General features: G+C 57.8%; 1 protein-coding gene across 1 annotated transcript; it reads left to right on the top strand.

Moving 5' to 3' along the window:
- Window positions 1-901: 901 nt before the first annotated feature.
- On the top strand, window positions 902-22697 carry LOC144955258 (platelet glycoprotein Ib beta chain-like). Its single transcript, XM_078885536.1, has 3 exons — window positions 902-1039; window positions 5285-5918; window positions 22581-22697. The coding sequence occupies exons 2-3, from the start codon at window positions 5328-5330 to the stop codon at window positions 22695-22697; spliced, it is 708 nt and encodes a 235-aa protein (XP_078741662.1). The 5' UTR covers window positions 902-1039; window positions 5285-5327.
- Window positions 22698-23102: the final 405 nt, after the last annotated feature.

The raw sequence follows: 23102 nt of genomic DNA, 5'->3' as shown, positions 1-23102 counted from the left end.
GAGAAGGCCCTCGCATCAGCGACGGCTTTGCTTTGATGTGGGTTACCCATAAAAGGGGGAGGCAGAAAGGTTAAAAGGTCTCTTGCTCGAAAAGTCATCGATCGGGACGGTCTCCCGTTCGGCCACTCGAACGTCGGTGCGACGAGTCGAGATGTGCGGAGAGGACGGGACGTACACATCGAACTGTGAGTAAGAGCGAGAGAAAGTGTTGAGAGTTAGTCTAAAAGCCAAAGCAGCTTAGGTCATATCGAAACTAGATCAATCGGGTACAGACCATCGGGACATGGCGTAAGCCTGCCTTGCCGATTCCTACTGACTCACCAGAGGCTCACCTTCTTGGTTCTTTCGGTAAAGTCACCACGTAGAAGGGAAGTAATAAAATAATAAAAATTAAACACAATAAAATACAATTCTCACGACGTTTCGGCCACAACGCAAGCAGCCGACAGACCTGTTCTCTACCTGACATCTCACCTGTAGACAAGGCGAGGTGGTCAACATCTCACCTGTAGACCAGGCGAGCTAGTCAACATCTCACCTGTAGACCAGGCGAGGTAGTCAACATCTCACCTGTAGACCAGGCGAGGTAGTCAACATCTCACCTGTAGACCAGGCGAGGTAGTCAACATCTCACCTGTAGACCAGGCAAGGTAGTCAACATCTCACCTGTAGACCAGGCGAGGTAGTCAACATCTCACCTGTAGACCAGGCGAGGTAGTCAACATCTCCCTCTAGGATATCGATCGCAGGAGACCTCCTGTAGACCAGGCGAGGTAGTGAACATTCCCCAAAACCACGGTGACGTCCAGGCAACATTTTCAATAATTCCGTGACGAAGTTTGGGGGAGGAAGGGAGGGAGGGGCTGGGTGTTGGTTGTTGTTGGGTGTTGGCTGTTGTTGGGGTTTTCATCGCTTGTGGTTCTCATATCGCCGGTCACTTTGCATCTGGTGGGTTGGAGCGTCAGTCGGCTCCGCCTGAAGACGGTGGCGTGCGTGGCGATTGGAACGTCGGGCGCGAATTCACCGATTGAATCAAAAGGTGTGTGGGTTAGAGTCTTAGAATTATTACACGCGATCATCGCCATCATTATCACCACCGTCACCGTCATCACCATCATCATCATCACCACCATCATCGTCACCACCACCATCATCGCCATCACCATCATCGTCATCACCACCATCGTCATCACCATCATCGTCATCACCACCATTACCACCATCACCAACATCACGACCATCACCAACACCACCACCACCATCACCACCCCACCATCATCACCAACATCACGACCATCCACCACCATTACCAACACCACCATCACCAACATCATCACCACCATCACCAACATCACGACCACGACCATCACCATCACCAACATCACCATCCACATCTTCCTCCACCTCCTACCTTCTAACCCCGGTAACAGAATTTTTTTTAAAATAAAAAAAACCATAATTCTTTGGTTCTTTCGATAAAGTTACGAAGATAGACAATAACAAAAATAAGAATAAAATTAGAAACCCAAACTCACTTTAATTTTTTATTTGAAATTTGTATTTTAGTTTTATTATTTAATCGTTATTATTTAATCGTTATTATTATTTTTTAATTGTATTTTTTTTATTTTAATTGTATTTTTCTATCTCCGAGACTTCACCGAAATAGCCAAAGAATTAGAATTCTTGCAGTCGCGAAAGTTTAAAGTCAAAAATTTGTTTTACGTAAAAAACATTTTCGAACCGCGACTCTCACGTTGCGTGTGGGCGTGAGGAGTGTGTTGGTGATGATTGTAATCATGTTGATTACAATCATGTTCATTGTTAATCATGTTGATTATAAACGAACGTTAATCATTACGAACATGCGTCACCTCTGAAAGTTATTGCCTCCGAGAAGTACTCTACACATTGAGATGTGTGTAGTGTATAGTGTAGTGTGTAGTGTAGTGTGTAGTGTAGTGTGTAGTAGTGTGTAGTAGTGTGTAGTAGTGTAGTGTGTAGTGTAGTGTGTAGTGTAGTGTGTAGTAGTGTGTAGTAGTGTAGTGTATAGTGTAGTCTGTAGTGTATATAGTGTATAGTGTAGTGTGTAGTGTATAGTGTAGTATATAGTGTGTAGTGTAGTGTAGTGTGTAGTAGTGTATAGTGTAGTGTATAGTCTAGTGTATAGTAGTGTATAGTAGTGCAGTGTGTAGTAGTGTATAGTGTAGTGTATAGTGTAGTGTATAGTGTAGTGTGTAGTGTAGTGTGTAGTGTATAGTAGTGTATAGTAGTGCAGTGTGTAGTAGTGTATAGTGTAGTGTATAGTGTAGTGTATAGTGTAGTGTGTAGTGTATAGAGTAGTGTATAGTGTAGTGTATAGTGTGTAGTGTATAGTGTATAGAGTAGTGTATAGTGTAGTGTATAGTCGTGTATAGTAGTGTAGTGTATAGTGTAGTGTATAGTGAGTGGAGTGTATAGCATAGTGTAGTGTATAGTGTAGTGTATAGTAGTGTATAGTGTAGTGTAGTGTATAGTGTAGTGTATAGTGTAGTGTATAGTCGTGTATAGTAGTGTAGTGTATAGTGTAGTGTATAGTGAGTGGAGTGTATAGCATAGTGTAGTGTATAGTGTAGTGTATAGTAGTGTATAGTGTAGTGTATAGTGTAGTGTATAGTGTAGTGTCGTCTCGGCCTCGCTGTGCGCTGCGTTGCACCGCTATCCGAGTAGTTAACCTCGCATCCAATAAACCCTCAGAGCCAGGGTGAACATCCGACTCCAAACGTCATTTGTTGAATTGAACGAGGTAAAACTGATGGGAAAACACAGCACAGATACACCATCTGTTAATACTTGGAAACAACATTGTCCTATCTTTTTGGTTCTTTCGGTAAAGTCACGTAGAATGGAAGTAACAAAAGAATAAAAATAAAACATAATAAAATAATTCTCACGACGTTTCGGCCACAACGCAAGCAGCCGTCCTCAGGTGGAGAACAGGTCTGTCGAGAAGACAGAGTCTGAATGACACGCCCCAGGCTTGGAGCGTCTATTTAAGCTGGGATGGAGGGGGGAAGAGCGCCTTGACAAAATAATTTGCATCTCAAGAGGAATTTAGCATATTTACGGGAAATGCAGATATGCGATTAGTACTACTTGTGAAATGCGTAGGAAGTTTGGCAGGGGGTTTAAAGTCATATTATGCCCGTAACGTTGTCCTAGATAACATGTTTCTCAACAATAGATCCTGGATGGACCAGGCACCCACAACAGCACTGAACAGCTATGCAAGAGAACACTCTGCTGTGCTAAACAAAGACACATCGTGCAATCATCACACTGCACCCCAGATGTACAGCACTGCATATACCACTGCACTATGAATGAGTCATTTCGTCATCCTTGCCCTCAGGATCGCAATAAAGTTACTTGGGTACAATTCTTTGGTTCTTTCGGTTAAGTCACGTCTAAAGATAAAATAATGAATTAAAATAATAGCGACGTTTCGATTGCAACACAAGCAATCATCATCAGGCATAAGAGAAATAGCAACAAAAATCTAACTAGAAAACTATAGACATACATACAAGCAGACAGACATCACAAGGACACACAGAGAGAGGACACATATCGGCACAGAGAGAGGGGTCGTTTCTGTGACGGTCCCTTAAATATAGGGAGGGGGGGCGGGGACGGAGAGAGGGAGGGGGCAGAGAGAATTAGCATATCAATGAGTGGACGGCAACCTGTTGCTGCTGCGCAAGTAAGACGACGACGTGGCACGGCACGCAAGCTTGAAAAATTCCTGCAGTCACGAAAGCTCCAAAAATTAAAATTTTACTTGGGTACAAGTTTGACAAGTTTGACTCGACTTAATCAATACCAAAGTTACATTCACAATAAGGCAAGTTGCAGGCTTCGTTGTTGACTAGGCCTCGTGTTTATCGTAACAATTTCACGGCATTATAAAGGCATTTACAGCATTATAACGGTCGTTCTAACTTCTTGGTTCTTTCGGTAAAGTCGTCACGTAGAAGGGAAGTAATAAAATAATAAAAATAAAACATAATAAAATAATTCTCACGACGTTTCGGCCACAACGCAAGCAGCCGTCCTCAGGTGAAAACCAGGTCTGTCGAGGCGACAGCGTCTGAATGGTCATTCTAACATTATAACAGCGTTACCAGTATTACAAGAACATAAACGATGCTTCTTAAAGTCCCACAATGTACAATTACAGCCGCCTTCACTGGCACGCGATTTGTGCCGCCATCTTGAACTCTGTGTAATGGCGGACCCCCAGCCTCGTGGCTGAGAGGCTGTCAAATCGTAACTTCCTGTTCACGTGACCAAACTCAACCTCAAAACAGGAAATTCCTGTGCACTCACACCCCCCACAACACCTGCCTTGAGGCAAAACACTCCCCGTCTGGTATCCAGGAGATACCACCATTTCGTTTCTATCTCATAAACAAATGTATCACAAACTTCAACGGATAATTGTTTTTTTTACCCTTCTATCTGGCAACAAAACTGACACCTTTTTTTTTACAAGAAGTCATGTTTGCATAGACCACAATACCTGCGGTCATATGCAAACAAAAAACATAACTCTGATAATGATATGCACTGTCCTTGAAGTTGATTGGTCCACGCCTTTTGGCGTCATCTGGTCTAACACCATGTGAGACTAGGCTCTAAGGAAAGCTGTCTCGGGTGCGGACCAATCAACTTCAAGGACAGTGCATATCATTATCAGAGTTGTGTTTTGTGTTTGCATTACGACTGCAGGTATTGTGGTCTACGCAAACATGACTCCTCGCAAAAAAGGTGTCAGTTTTGTTGCCAGATAAAAGGGTAAAAAACCAATTATCATATTTTTCTACTGGCAAATGAGGTTCCAACAGTGTAAATGCTTAACCCGAGCTCTCATACTCTGATGGTGCATTGTCTTTGAGTTGTGCGCCTTTTGGCGTCATCTGGTCCAACACCATGGTGAGACTAGGCTCTAAGGAAAGCTGTCTCGGGTGTGGACCAATCAACTTCAAGGACCATGTGAGACTAGGCTCTAAGGAAAGCTGTCTCTGGTGTGGACCAATCAACTTCAAGGACCATGTGAGACTAGGCTCTAAGGAAAGCTGTCTCGGGTGTGGACCAATCAACTTCAAGGACCATGTGAGACTAGGCTCTAAGGAAAGCTGTCTCGGGTGTGGACCAATCAACTTCAAGGACCATGTGAGACTAGGCTCTAAGGAAAGCTGTCTCGGGTGTGGACCAATCAACTGTAAACCCCCCTCCATTGTAGGCCACCCCCTTCGTCTCTCAGACCTCCGGGATCCGCCTCGCCGATGACTTCCTCCCGGCGCCCCCCCTCCGGCTCTCCGGCGCTGCTGCCGGCACTGCTGGTGGCGCTGCTGCTAGCGGCCTCAACGATGCCCGTGGCCTCGGCTAGCGGCCTCCCCGAAGGCTGCGTCCTCAACGGAAACTCCGTCGTCCGATGCTCCCAACGATTCTCCGTCGACTCCAAGTTCGCCGACGACGCATCCGTCGAGACGATCGTCTTCGACAACACCAGCCTCGAGCGCATCGCAGACGGCGCCTTCGACGGCCTCCGGGGCCTCCGCACCGTCGAGTTCCGGGGCACGACAGCCAACCCGTGGCGCTGCGACTGCGGCATCTGGTACCTGCGCTCGTGGCTCGCCAAGCAGGCCGACCAACGGGTGGACCCGCGGCGGGCCGAGAGGTGCGCGGGGCCGCCTCCGCTGGCGGGCCGCGTGGTGTCGCTGCTGTCGATGGAGGAGGCGCTGCGAGACTGCCTGCCGGCGTGCGCTGGGGCCCTGGCGTCCCACGGCGGCCTCTACCTGTCCGCGGTCGTCCACGGGGCCCTCGTCCTGTCGCTCGTCTACCTGGTGCGCAAGCTGCGGCGGCAGGCGCGGCAGGTGAGTACGGGGGGGCGGACGAGTGCGTGTGTGTCTGTGTACGTGCGTGTGTGTGTACGTGTGTGTGTGTATGTGTGTGTGTGTACGTGCGTGTATGCGTGTGTGTGTGTGTACGTGTGTGTGTACGTGCGTGTGTACGTGCGTGTGTGTGTATGTGTGTGTACGTGCGTGTGTGTGTACGTGTGTCCCACACCTCACCGCCACGCATCCCTCCACGGACGGTCGTCTTCGGTGAGGGCATAAGCAACCGCGACCACCACTCCTCGCCTCCGGTTGATGGGAAGGCGAGCCCAAAGTATCCTGGGGCTTACAGCTTCCAACACCTCACCGCCACGCTCCCACGCCCCCTTCATTCTTTTGTTCAGAACAAGAGCCACTCCCTGTTGTTTGGCAGTCTCCTGCCCCGAGTAGAGGACTGTCCACCCCTCATGGTGGCAGGAGCCAGAACCGGTCCACCGGACCTCCTGAATACCACGGAGATCCAGGCGGTACCGGTCCAGCTCCCGACAGAGGAGTGGCAGCCTCTCCTCCGCAGGGAGCGTTCATACATTCCACGTGGCCACCCGCGGTGGCTTTTTGCCGCGTCTGGAGGAACGCCGAGGGTACGGGATTCAGTCTCCTGGCTCCGCCAAAATGGGGTTTCGATTTAAAGCTTTCGTGACTGCAGGGATTCATCTTCTTGGTTCTTTCGGTAAAGGCACGTAGAAGGGAAGTAATAAAATAATAAAAATAAAACATAATCAAATAATTCTCACGACGTTTCGGCCACAACGCAAGCAGCCGTCCTCAGGTGAAGAATGAAACACCACCAAGCTTGGAGCGTATATGTAAGCTGGGTTGGAGGGGGAAGAAGAGCGCCTTGACAAAATAATTTGCATATCAAGAGGCATTTAGCATATTTATGGCAAATGCGTAGGAGGTGGGCGGGAGACGTCACGGACGCCTGTCCCCCCGAGGCCTCCGGCACAAGCTAATTCATGAGATATTTTAGACGTGTGGGTTTGTGGTAATTAAATTGAAGGTGGAGGCGATTCCGGCCTAACGCACCCATCCAGAGCCCACATTTGCCCGGTGTGGTGGCTACAAACGCCTTGAAGGGAAAGGCCAATCGAAATTGGCCCGCCCCCCCCACGGCACTGCTCACCACAGCGTTTGCCGTCCGGCACCAACTAGGAGGTAGGGGGGTTGTGTTTCCGGAGGTGTGGGAAGCTCTCAGCCCCAGGCTACTTTGGGCTCGCCTTCCCATCACCCAGTGGTGGTCGCGGTTGCTTATGCCTCCGCCGAAGACGAACATCAGTGGAGGGATGCAGGCAAGGCCGATGAGTCAGATGCCTTCTATCACCTCCTGTCACAGGTGCTGGCTAAAGTGGCCACTCGGGATAGAGTCATCTTGTTGGGTGACTTCAAAGCCCGAGTTGGTCATGATGCTGGCACCTGGTCTGGAGTGATTGGAAGGCATGGGCCAAATCAGCTCAATAACAAGGGCAGGAGGCTGCTAGACTTTTGTGCAGCCCATGGGCTTGTAATTACCAACACGCTGTTCCTGCATCGGCGCATCCACACCACATCATGGATGCATGCCGGGTCCAAGCAAGAACATCTGCTGGACTACATAGTGACGGAACAGCGGATGCGCTTGACACCAGGACCTACCGTGGAGCTGATCTGCCCACTGACCATCGACTAGTCATCTGTAAGATGCGCCTGCCATTCTTCCACTCCGGTGGTGGGTGTACACCCAGGACCCCATTCAAACCCTTAGTGGCCTAGTCTCAGCTAGCTGTTGAAAGTTGCAAGTGAGAATTTCCTTATCGCTTGCGGCTGGGGTTGGCATCGTCCCCCACTCCTCCTGATGCCGAGGGGAAATGGGCGAGGTTTAGGACTGTGGCTCATGCAGCTGGGCTGAGCGATTTCCCCTCCCCCAGGACCCCACAGCAATTCCTGGAGGGTCAGAGATCGGATCACCGTTCTTTACCCACAACCCTCACCCACAACGCTCACCCACAACCCTCACCCACAACCCTCACCCACAACCTTCACCCACAACCCTCACCCACAACCCTCACCCACAACCCTCACCCACAACCCTCACCCACAACCTTCACCCACAACCCTCACCCACAACCCTCACCCACAACCCTCACCCACAACCCTCACCCATGACCCTCACCCCCAACTCTCACCCACAACCCTCACCCCCAACCCTCACCCCCAACCCTCACCCCCAACCCTCACCCCCAACCCTCACCCCCAACTCTCACCCACAACCCTCACCCCCAACCCTCACCCACAACCCTCACCCCCAACCCTCACCCACAACCCTCACCCCCAACCTTCACCCACAACCCTCACCCACGACCCTCACCCACAACGCTCACCCACAACGCTCACCCACAACCCTCACCCACGACCCTCACCCACAACCCTCACCCACAACCCTCACCCACGACCCTCACCCACAACCCTCACCCACAACCTTCACCCACAACCCTCACCCACGACCCTCACCCACAACCCTCACCCACAACCCTCACCCCCAACCCTCACCCACAACCCTCACCCACAACTCTCACCCACAACCCTCACCCACGACCCTCACCCACAACCTTCACCCACAACCCTCACCCCCAACCCTCACCCCCAACCCTCACCCCCAACCCTCACCCCCAACTCTCACCCACAACCCTCACCCCCAACCCTCACCCACAACCCTCACCCCCAACCTTCACCCACAACCCTCACCCACGACCCTCACCCACAACGCTCACCCACAACCTTCACCCACAACCCTCACCCACAACTCTCACCCACAACCTTCACCCACAACCCTCACCCCCAACCCTCACCCACAACCCTCACCAATGACCCTCACCCACAACCCTCACCAATGACCCTCACCCACAACCCTCACCCATGACCCTCACCCCCAACCCTCACCCACAACCCTCACCCACAACCCTCACCAATGACCCTCACCCACAACCCTCACCCACAACCCTCACCCACAACCCTCACCAATGACCCTCACCCACAACCTTCACCCACAACCCTCACCCACAACCCTCACCCACAACCCTCACCAATGACCCTCACCCACAACCTTCACCCACAACCTTCACCCACAACCCTCACCCCCAACCCTCACCCACAACCCTCACCAATGACCCTCACCCACAACCCTCACCCATGACCCTCACCCCCAACCCTCACCCACAACCCTCACCCACAACCCTCACCAATGACCCTCACCCACAACCCTCACTCACAACCCTCACCCACAACCCTCACCCACAACCCTCACCCACGACCCTCACTCACAACCCTCACCCACAACCCTCACCCACAACCCTCACCAATGACCCTCACCCACAACCCTCACCCACAACCCTCACCAATGACCCTCACCCACAACCCTCACCCACGACCCTCACCCACAACCCTCACCCACAACCCTCACCCACAACCCTCACCAATGACCCTCACCCACAACCCTCACCCACAACCCTCACCAATGACCCTCACCCACAACCCTCACCCACGACCCTCACCCACAACCCTCACCAATGACCCTCACCCACAACCCTCACCAATGACCCTCACCCCCAACCCTCACCCACAACCCTCACCCACAACCCTCACCCACAACCCTCACCCATGACCCTCACCCCCAACCCTCACCCACAACCCTCACCCACAACCCTCACCAATGACCCTCACCCACAACCCTCACCCACAACCCTCACCCCCAACCCTCACCCACAACCCTCACCAATGACCCTCACCCACAACCCTCACCCACAACTTTCACCCACAACCCTCACCAATGACCCTCACCCACAACCATAACCCCTAACCCTCACCCACAACCCTCACCCACAACTTTCACCCACAACCCTCACCCACGACCCTCACTCACAACCATAACCCCTAACCCTCACCCACAACCCTCACCCACAACCCTCACCCACAACCCTCACCCCCAACTCTCACCCACAACCCTCACCCACAACCCTCACCCACAACCCTCACCCACAACCCTCACCCAACACCCTCACCCATAACCCTCACCCACAACCCTCACCCACAACCCTCACCCAACACCCTCACCCACAACCCTCACCCCCAACCCTCACCCACAACCCTCACCCACAACCCTCACCCACAACCCTCACCCACAACCCTCACCCACAACCCTCACCCACAACCCTCACCCACAACCCTCACCCACAACCCTCACCCACAACCCTCACCCACAACCCTCACCCACAACCCTCACCCCCAACCTTCACCCACAACCCTCACCTCCAACCCTCACCCACAACCCTCACCCACAACCCTCACCCCCAACCCTCACCCACAACCCTCACCCCCAACCCTCACCCACAACCCTCACCCACAACCCTCACCCCCAACCCTCACCCCCAACCTTCACCCACAACCCTCACCCTCAACCCTCACCCACAACCCTCACCCACAACCCTCACCCCCAACCCTCACCCACAACCCTCACCCCCAACCCTCACCCCCAACCCTCACCCCCAACCCTCACCCACAACCCTCACCCCCAACCCTCACCCACAACCCTCACCCCCAACCCTCACCCCCAACCCTCACCCCCAACCCTCACCCACAACCCTCACCCACAACCCTCACCCCCAACCCTCACCCACAACCCTCACCCACAACCCTCACCCACAACCCTCACCCCCAACCTTCACCCACAACCCTCACCCCAACCCTCACCCACAGCCCTCACCCACAACCCTCACCCCCAACCCTCACCCACAACCCTCACCCCAACCCTCACCCACAACCCTCACCCCCAACCCTCACCCCCAACCCTCACCCCCAACCCTCACCCACAACCCTCACCCCCAACCCTCACCCACAACCCTCACCCCCAACCCTCACCCCCAACCCTCACCCCCAACCCTCACCCACAACCCTCACCCACAACCCTCACCCCCAACCCTCACCCACAACCCTCACCCACAACCCTCACCCACAACCCTCACCCCCAACCCTCACCCACAACCCTCACCCACAACCCTCACCCCCAACCCTCACCCACAACCCTCACCCCCAACCCTCACCCACAACCCTCACCCACAACCCTCACCCACAACCCTCACCCACAATCCTCACCCTCAACCTTCACCCACGACCCTCACTCACAACCATAACCCCCACAACCCTCACCCACAATGCTCACCCACAACCCTCAACCACGACCCTCACCCACAACCCTCACCCCCACAACCCTCACCCACAACCTTCACCCACAACCCTCACCCACAACCCTCACCCCCAACCCTCACCCCCAACCCTCACCCACAACCCTCACCCACAACCCTCACCCCCAACCCTCACCCACAACCCTCACCCACAACCCTCACCCACAACCCTCACCCCCAACCCTCACCCACAACCCTCACCCACAACCCTCACCCAACACCCAACCCTCACCCACAACCCTCACCCCCAACCCTCACCCCCAACGCTCACCCACAACCCTCACCCACAACCCTCACCCACAACCCTCACCCACAACTCTCACCCAACACCCAACCCTCACCCCACAACCTTCACCCACAACCCTCACCCACAACCCTCACCCACAACTCTCACCCAACACCCAACCCTCACCCCACAACCTTCACCCACAACCCTAACCCACAACCCTCACCCCACAACCCTCACCCACAATGCTCACCCACAACCTTCAACCACGACCCTCACCCACAACCCTCACCCAACACCCAACCCTCACCCACAACCCTCACCCAACACCCAACCCTCACCCACAACCCTCACCCCACAACCCTCACCCCACAACCCTCACCCCACAACCCTCACCCACAATGCTCACCCACAACCTTCAACCACGACCCTCACCCACAACCCTCACCCAACACCCAACCCTCACCCACAACCCTCACCCCCAACCCTCACCCCCAACGCTCACCCACAACCCTCACCCACAACCCTCACCCACAACCCTCACCCACAACCCTCACCCCCAACCTTCACCCACAACCCTCACCCACAACCTTCACCCACAACCCTCACCCCACAACCCTCACCCACAACCCTCACCCACAACCCTCACGCCACAACCCTCACCCACAACCCTCACCCACAACCCTCACCCACAACCCTCACCCACAACCCTCACCCACAACCCTCACCCACAACCCTCACCCCCAACGCTCACCCACAACCCTCACCCACAACCCTCACCCACAACCCTCACCCCCAACCCTCACCCACAACCCTCACCCACAACCCTCACCCCCAACCCTCACCCACAACCCTCACCCACAACCCTCACCCCCAACGCTCACCCACAACCCTCACCCACAACCCTCACCCACAACCCTCACCCCCAACCCTCACCCACAACCCTCACCCACAACCCTCACCCACAACCCTCACCCCCAACGCTCACCCACAACCCTCACCCACAACCCTCACCCACAACCCTCACCCCCAACCCTCACCCACAACCCTCACCCACAACCCTCACCCCCAACCCTCACCCACAACCCTCACCCCCAACCCTCACCCGTAACCCTCACCCACAACCCTCACCCCACAACCCTCACCCACATCCCTCACCCACAACCCTCACCCACATCCCTCACCCACAACCCTCACCCACAACCCTCACCCACAACCCTCACCCACAACCCTCACCCACAACCCTCACCCACAACCCTCACCCACAACCCTCACCCCACAACCCTCACCCACAACCCTCACCCACAACCCTCACCCACAACCCTCACCCACAACCCTCACCCACAACCCTCACCCACAACCCTCACCCACAACCCTCACCCCACAACCCTCACCCACAACCCTCACCCACAACCCTCACCCACAACCCTCACCCACAACCCTCACCCCACAACCCTCACCCACAACCCTCACCCACAACCCTCACCCACAACCCTCACCCCACAACCCTCACCCCCAACGCTCACCCACAACCTTCACCCACAACCTTCACCCACAACCCTCACCCCCAACCTTCACCCCCAACCTTCACCCACAACCCTCACCCCCAACCCTCACCCACAACCCTCACCCACAACCCTCACCCCCAACCTTCACCCACAACCCTCACCCACAACCCTCACCCACAACCCTCACCCACAACCCTCACCCCCAACCCTCACCCACAACCCTCACCCCCAACCCTCACCCGTAACCCTCACCCACAACCCTCACCCCACAACCCTCACCCACATCCCTCACCCACAACCCTCACCCACAACTCTCACCCACAACCCTCACCCACAACCCTCACCCACAACCCTCACCCACAACCCTCACCCACAACCCTCACCCCACAACCCTCACCCACATCCCTCACCCACAACCTTCACCCCACAACCCTCACCCACAACCCTCACCCACAACCCTCACCCACAACCCTCACCCACAACCCTCACCCCACAACCCTCACCCACAACGCTCACCCACAACCCTCACCCCCAACCTTCACCCACAACCCTCACCCCCAACCTTCACCCACAACCCTCACCCACAACGCTCACCCACAACCCTCACCCCCAACCCTCACCCACAACGCTCACCCACAACCCTCACCCCACAACCCTCACCCACAACCTTCACCCACAACCCTCACCCACAACCCTCACCCCCAACTCTCACCCACAACCCTCACCCCCAACCCTCACCCCCAACCCTCACCCCCAACCCTCACCCCCAACCCTCACCCCCAACTCTCACCCACAACCCTCACCCCCAACCCTCACCCACAACCCTCACCCACAACCTTCACCCACAACCCTCACCCACAACCCTCACCCACAACCCTCACCCACGACCCTCACCCACGACCCTCACCCACAACCCTCACCCACAACCCTCACCCACGACCCTCACCCACGACCCTCACCCACGACCCTCACCCACAACCTTCACCCCCAACCCTCACCCCCAACCCTCACCCACAACCCTCACCCCCAACCCTCACCCACAACCCTCACCCCCAACCTTCACCCACAACCCTCACCCACAACCCTCACCCCCAACCCTCACCCACAACCCTCACCCCCAACCTTCACCCACAACCCTCACCCACAACCCTCACCCACGACCCTCACCCACAACCTTCACCCACAACCCCCACCCACGACCCTCACCCCCAACCCTCACCCCCAACCCTCACCCACAACCCTCACCCACAACCTTCACCCACAACCCTCACCCACAACCCTCACCCCCAACCCTCACCCCCAACTCTCACCCACAACCCTCACCCCCAACCCTCACCCACAACCCTCACCCCCAACCTTCACCCACAACCCTCACCCACAACCCTCACCCACGACCCTCACCCACAACCTTCACCCACAACCCCCACCCACGACCCTCACCCACGACCCTCACCCACAACGCTCACCCACAACCCTCACCCACAACTCTCACCCACAACGCTCACCCACAACCCTCACCCACAACCCTCACCCACAACCCTCACCCCCAACCCTCACCCACAACCCTCACCCACAACCCTCACCCACAACTCTCACCCACAACGCTCACCCACAACCCTCACCCCCAACCCTCACCCACAACCCTCACCCCCAACCCTCACCCCACAACCCTCACCCCACAACCCTCACCCCCCAACCCTCACCCAACACCCAACCCTCAACCACAACCCTCACCCACAACCCTCACCCACAACTCTCACCCCACAACCCTCACCCACAACCCTCACCCACAACCCTCACCCACAACCCTCACCCACAACCCTCACCCCCCCAACCCTCACCCAACACCCAACCCTCACCCACAACCCTCACCCACAACCCTCACCCACAACCCTCACCCCACAACCCTCACCCCCCAACCCTCACCCAACACCCAACCCTCACCCACAACGCTCACCCACAACCCTCACCCACAATGCTCACCCACAACCCTCACCCCCAACCCTCACCCCCCAACCCTCACCCAACACCCAACCCTCAACCACAACCCTCACCCACAACCCTCACCCACAACTCTCACCCCACAACCCTCACCCACAACCCTCACCCACAACCCTCACCCACAACCCTCACCCCCCCAACCCTCACCCAACACCCAACCCTCAACCACAACCCTCACCCACAACCCTCACCCACAACTCTCACCCCACAACCCTCACCCCCCAACCCTCACCCAACACCCAACCCTCACCCACAACCCTCACCCACAACCCTCACCCCACAACCCTCACACCCCAACCCTCACCCAACACCCAACCCTCACCCACAACCCTCACCCACAACCCTCACCCCACAACCCTCACCCCCCAACCCTCACCCAACACCCAACCCTCACCCACAACCCTCACCCACAACCCTCAACCCACAACCCTCACCCCCCAACCCTCACTCAACACCCAACCCTCACCCACAACCCTCACCCACAACCCTCACCCCACAACCCTCACCCCCCAACCCTCACCCACAACCCTCACCCACAACCCTCACCCACAACCCTCACCCACAACCCTCACCCCCAACCCTCACCCCCCAACCCTCACCCAACACCCAACCCTCAACCACAACCCTCACCCACAACCCTCACCCACAACTCTCACCCCAACACCCAACCTCAACCACAACCCTCACCCACAACCCTCACCCAACACCAAACCCTCACCCACAACCCTCACCCCCAACCCTCACCCCACAACCCTCACCCACAACCCTCACCCACAACCCTCACCCACAACCCTCACCCACAACCCTCACCCCCCAACCCTCACCCACACACAACCCTCAACCACAACCCTCACCCACAACCCTCACCCACAACTCTCACCCCACAACCCTCACCCCCCAACCCTCACCCAACACCCAACCCTCACCCACAACCCTCACCCACAACCCTCACCCCACAACCTCACACCCCAACCCTCACCAACACCCAACCCTCACCCACAACCCTCACCCACAACCCTCACCCCACAACCCTCACCCCCAACCCTCACCCAACACCCAACCCTCACCCACAACCCTCACCCACAACCCTCACCCCACAACCCTCACCCCCCAACCCTCACCAACACCCAACCCTCACCCACAACCCTCACCCACAACCCTCACCCCACAACCCTCACCCACAACCCTCACCCACAACGCTCACCCACAACCCTCACCCACAATGCTCACCCACAACCCTCACCCCCAACCCTCACCCCCCAACCCTCACCCACAACCCTCACCCCAACCCTCACCCACAACCCTCACCCCCCAACCCTCACCCACAACTCTCACCCCACAACCCTCACCCACAACACCCTCACCCACAACCCCTCACCCACAACCCTCACCCACAACCCTCACCCCCCAACCCTCACCCAACACCCAACCCTCAACCACAACCCTCACCCACAACCCTCACCCACAACTCTCACCCCACAACCCTCACCCCCCAACCCTCACCCAACACCAACCCTCACCCACAACCCTCACCCACAACCCTCACCCCACAACCCTCACACCCCAACCCTCACCCAACACCCAACCCTCACCCACAACCCTCACCCACAACCCTCACCCCACAACCCTCACCCCCCAACCCTCACCCAACACCCAACCCTCACCCACAACCCTCACCCACAACCCTCAACCCACAACCCTCACCCCCCAACCCTCACCCAACACCCAACCCTCACCACAACCCTCACCCACAACCCTCACCCCACAACCCTCACCCCCCAACCCTCACCCACAACCCTCACCCACAACCCTCACCCACAACCCTCACCCCACAACCCTCACCCACAACCCTCACCCCCAACCCTCACCCCCCAACCCTCACCCAACACCCAACCCTCAACCACAACCCTCACCCACAACCCTCACCCCCCAACCCTCACCCAACACCCAACCCTCACCACAACCCTCACCCACAACCCTCACCCACAACTCTCACCCAACACCCAACCCTCAACCACAACCCTCACCCACAACCCTCACCCAACACCCAACCCTCACCCACAACCCTCACCCACAACCCTCACCCCACAACCCTCACCCACAACCCTCACCCCCAACCTCACCCACAACCCTCACCCACAACCCTCACCCCACAACCCTCACCCACAACCCTCACCCACAACCCTCACCCACAACCCTCACCCCACAACCCTCACCCACAACCCTCACCCACAACCCTCACCCCCAACCTTCACCCACAACCCTCACCCACAACCCTCACCCCACAACCCTCACCCACAACCCTCACCCACAACCCTCACCCACAACCCTCACCCACAACCCTCACCCACAACCCCTCACCCCACAACCCTCACCCCACAACCCTCACCCACAACCCTCACCCCACAACCCTCACCCCACAACCCTCACCCCACAACCCTCACCCACAACCCTCACCCCACAACCCTCACCCACAACCCTCACCCACAACCCTCACCCCACAACCCTCACCCCACAACCCTCACCCACAACCCTCACCCACAACCCTCACCCCACAACCCTCACCCACAACCCTCACCCCACAACCCTCACCCCACAACCCTCACCCCACAACCCTCACCTACAACCCTCACCCACAACCCTCACCCCACAACCCTCACCCACAACCCTCACACCCACAACCCTCACCCCACAACCCTCACCCACAACCCTCACCCCACAACCCTCACCCACAACCCTCACCCCACAACCCTCACCCCACAACCCTCACCCCACAACCCTCACCCCACAACCCTCACCCACAACCCTCCACAACCCACAACCCTCACCCCACAACCTCACCCACAACCCTCACCCACAACCCTCACCCACAACCCTCACCCACAACCCTCACCCCACAACCCTCACCCACAACCCTCACCCCACAACCCTCACCCACAACCCTCACCCCACAACCCTCACCCCACAACCCTCACCCACAACCCTCACCCACAACCCTCACCCACAACCCTCACCCACAACCCTCACCCCACAACCCTCACCCACAACCCTCACCCCACCACCCCACACCCACCCAACCCTCACCCACAACCCTCTCACCCACACCTCACCCACAACCCTCACCCCACAACCTCACCCACAACCCTCACCCCACAACCCACCCCACAACCCTCACCCACAACCCTCACCCACAACCCTCACCCACAACCCTCACCCCACAACCCTCACCCACAACCCACCACACCCCACAACCCTCACCCACAACCCTCACCCCACAACCCTCACCCACAACCCTCACCCCACAACCCTCACCCACAACCCTCACCACAACCCTCACCCCACAACCCTCACCCACAACCTCCCACAACCCTCACCCCACAACCCTCACCCCACACCCTCACCCACAACCCTCACCCACAACCCTCACCCACAACCCTCACCCACAACCCTCACCCACAACCCTCACCCACACCCTCACCCACAACCCTCACCCACAACCCTCACCCCACAACCCTCACCCACAACCCTCACCCACAACCCTCCCCACCCCCACAACCCTCACCCACAACCCTCACCCCCACAACCCTCACCCCACAAACCCTCACCCCACAACCCTCACCCACAACCCTCACCCCACACCCACACCCACACCACAACCCTCACCCCACAACCCTCACCCACAACCCTCACCCACAACCCTCACCCACAACCCTCACCCCACAACCCTCACCCCACAACCCTCACCCACAACCCTCACCCACAACCCTCACCCCACAACCCTCACCCACAACCCTCACCCCACAACCCTCACCCACAACCCTCACCCACAACCCTCACCCCACAACCCTCACCCCACAACCCTCACCCCACAACCCTCACCCACAACCCTCACCCACAACCCTCACCCCACAACCCTCACCCACAACCCTCACCCACAACCCTCACCCACAACCCTCACCCCAAACCCTCACCCACAACCCTCACCCACAACCCTCACCCAAACCCAACCCTCACCCACAACCCTCACCCCACAACCCTCACCCCACAACCCCCTCACCCACAACCTCTCACCCACAACCCTCACCCCACAACCCTCACCCACAACCCTCACCCACAACCCTCACCCACAACCCTCACCCACAACCCTCACCCACAACCCTCACCCACAACCCTCACCCACAACCACAACCCTCACCCACAACCCTCACCACAACCCTCACCCCACAACCCTCACCCACAACCCTCACCCACAACCCTCACCCACAACTCTCACCCACAACCCTCACCCACAACCCTCACCCACAACCCTCACCACAACCCTCACCCACAACCCTCACCCACAACCCTCACCCCCACAACCCTCACCCACAACCCTCACCCACAACCCTCACCCCACAACCCTCACCCTCAACCCTCACCCACAACCCTCACCCCACAACCCTCACCCACAACCCTCACCCCACAACCCTCACCCCCAACCCTCACCCCCAACCTCACCCCAACCCTCACCCACAACCCTCACCACAACCCTCACCCACAACCCTCACCCCACAACCCTCACCCACAACCCTCACCCAACCCTCACCCCCACCCTCACCCACAACCCTCACCCCACAACCCTCACCCACAACCCTCACCCACAACCCTCACCCACAACCCTCACCCCCAACCCTCACCCACCCTCACCCCCAACCCTCACCCCCAACCCTCACCCACAACCCTCACCCACAACCCTCACCCACCCACCCACAACCCTCACCCACAACCCTCACCCACAACCCTCACCCACAACCCTCACCCCACAACCCTCACCCACAACCCTCACCCACAACCCTCACCCCAACCCTCACCCACAACCCTCACCCACAACCCTCACCCCACAACCCTCACCCACAACCCTCACCCCACAACCCTCACCACAACCCTCACCCACAACCCTCACTCCACAACCCTCACCCCACCTCACCCACACCCTCACCCCACAACCCTCACCCACAACCCTCACCCACAACCCTCACCCACAACCCTCACCCACAACCCTCACCACAACCCTCACCCACCCTCACCCACAACCCTCACCCCACAACCCTCACCCACAACCCTCACCCACAACCCTCACCCACAACCCTCACCCCACAACCCTCACCCACAACCCTCACCCCAACCCTCACCCACAACCTCACCCACAACCCTCACCCCACAACCCTCACCCCACAACCCTCACCCACATCCCTCACCCACAACCCTCACCCACACACCCACACCCCACCCAACCCTCACCCACACCCTCACCCACAACCCTCACCCACAACCCTCACCCACAACCCTCACCCACAACCCTCACCCACAACCCTCACCCACCAACCCTCACCCCACAACCCTCACCCCCTCCCAACCCTCACCCCACAACCCTCACCCACAACCCTCACCCACAACCCTCACCCCCAACCCTCACCCACAACCCTCACCCACAACCCTCACCCACACCCTCACCCACAACCCTCACCCCACAACCCTCACCCACAACCCTCACCCCACAACCCTCACCCCACAACCCTCACCCACAACCCTCACCCACAACCCTCACCCACAACCCTCACCCACAACCCTCACCCACAACCCTCACCCACAACCCTCACCCACAACCCTCACCCACAACCTCACCCACAACCCTCACCCCACAACCCTCACCCACAACCCTCACCCACATCCCTCACCCACAACCCTCACCCACAACCCTCACCCACAACCCTCACCCCCACCCTCACCCCCAACCCTCACCCACAACCCTCACCCCACAACCCTCACCACACCCTCACCCACATCCCTCACCCACAACCCTCACCCACAACCCTCACCCACAACCCTCACCCCCAACCCTCACCCCCAACCCTCACCCACAACCCTCACCCCACAACCCTCACCCACAACCCTCACCCACAACCCTCACCCACAACCCTCACCCACAACCCTCACCCCACAACCCTCACCCCACAACCCTCACCCACAACCCTCACCCACAACCCTCACCCACAACCCTCACCCACAACCCTCACCCACAACCCTCACCCACAACCCTCACCCACACCCTCACCCACAACCTTCACCCACAACTCTCACCCACAACCCTCACCCACCAACCCTCACCCCACAACCCTCACCCACAACCCTCACTCACAACCCTCACCCACAACCCTCACCCACAACCCTCACCCCCAACCTTCACCCACAACCCTCACCCCAACCTTCACCCACAACCCTCACCCCCAACCTTCACCCACAACCCTCACCCACAACCCTCACCCACAACCCTCACCCCCAACCCTCACCCACAACCCTCACCCCCAACGCTCACCCACAACCCTCACCCCCAACCCTCACCCCCAACGCTCACCCACAACCCTCACCCCAACCTTCACCCACAACCCTCACCCCCAACCCTCACCCCAACGCTCACCCTCAACCCTCACCCACAACTCTCACCCCCAACCTTCACCCACAACCCTCACCCCCAACCCTCACCCCCAACCCTCACCCCCAACCTTCACCCACAACCCTCACCCCAACCCTCACCCCACAACCCTCACCCCACAACCCTCACCCCACAACCCTCACCCACAACCCTCACCCCACAACCTCACCACAACCCTCACCCACAACCCTCACCCACAACCCTCACCCACAACCCTCACCCACAACCCTCACCCACAACCCTCACCCCCAACCCTCACCCACAACCCTCACCACAACCCTCACCCCACAACCCTCACCCACAACCCTCACCCACAACCCTCACCCACAACCCTCACTCGACAACCCTCACCCACAACCCTCACCCACAACGCTCACCCACAACCCTCACCCACAACCCTCACCCACAACCCTCACCCACAACCCTCACCCCCAACCCTCACCCACAACCCTCACCCACAACCCTCACCCCACAACCCTCACCCACAACCCTCACCCCACAACCCTCACCACAACCCTCACCCACAACCCTCACCCACAACCCTCACTCACAACCCTCACTCACAACCCTCACCCACAACCCTCACCCACAACCCTCACCCACAACCCTCACCCACAACCCTCACCCACAACCCTCACCCACAACCCTCACCCCCAACCCTCACCCACAACCCTCACCCACAACCCTCACCCCACAACCCTCACCCACAACCCTCACCCACAACCCTCACCCACAACCCTCACCCACAACCCTCACCCACAACCCTCACCCACAACCCTCACCACAACCCTCACCCCACAACCCTCACCCACAACCCTCACCCACAACCCTCACCCACAACCCTCACCCCCAACCCTCACCCACAACCCTCACCCCACAACCCTCACCCACAACCCTCACCCACAACCCTCACCCACAACCCTCACCCACAACCCTCACCCACAACCTCACCCCCAACCTTCACCCACAACCCTCACCCACAACCCTCACCCCACAACCCTCACCCACAACCCTCACCCACAACCTTCACCCACAACCCTCACCCACAACCCTCACCACAACCCTCACCCACAACCCTCACCCATGACCCTCACCCCCAACTCTCACCCCCAACCCTCACCCACAACCCTCACCCACAACCCTCACCCACAACCCCTCACCCCACAACCCTCACCCACAACCCTCACCCTCAACCCGCTCCCCTCCCCTCCCGCCGCTAAGATTGTAGAGTACGACATCTACCAGAAAGTCAACCAGGAGAGCCCCTACGATTCTGGAGGAGGAGCTGGTGGAGGTGGTGGTGGTGGTGGTGGCGGGCGGCGGTGGTGGTGGCGTTGACGCTGGAGACTACGCCCCCGTGGGCCCCGGTGCGCAAGGAAGATCAGTACGCGGCGCTCGCACCGGCTGGCAAGGTCAAAGGTGGTGGTGGCGGTGGTGGTGGCGGTGGTGGTGGTGGTGGCGATGCGAGGCTGGCCAAACGCAAGGGGGTCAAGCAGCAGGGGCTCTAGCAAGGGGGGTCGAGCAAAAGGGGGACCACCCAACCCCGTGTCCACTGTCGGTCTGGTGTGGGTCTCTGTGGGTCTCTGTGGGTCTCTCTGTGTGGGTCTCTGTGGGTCTCTGTGGGTCTCTGTGGGTCTCTCTGTGGGTCTCTGTGGGTCTCTCTGTGGGTCTCTCTGTGAGGCTCTGTGGGTCTCTGTGGGTCTCTGTGGGTCTCTCTGTGGGTCTCTCTGTAGGTCTCTCTGT

The sequence above is a fragment of the Lampetra fluviatilis genome, unplaced genomic scaffold (genome assembly GCF_964198595.1).
Source record: "Lampetra fluviatilis unplaced genomic scaffold, kcLamFluv1.1 SCAFFOLD_587, whole genome shotgun sequence".
Taxonomy (NCBI): Eukaryota; Metazoa; Chordata; class Hyperoartia; order Petromyzontiformes; family Petromyzontidae; genus Lampetra; species Lampetra fluviatilis.
The sequence above is the reverse complement of the archived record's forward strand: the minus strand, read 5'-3'. Positions and strand labels throughout refer to the sequence as shown.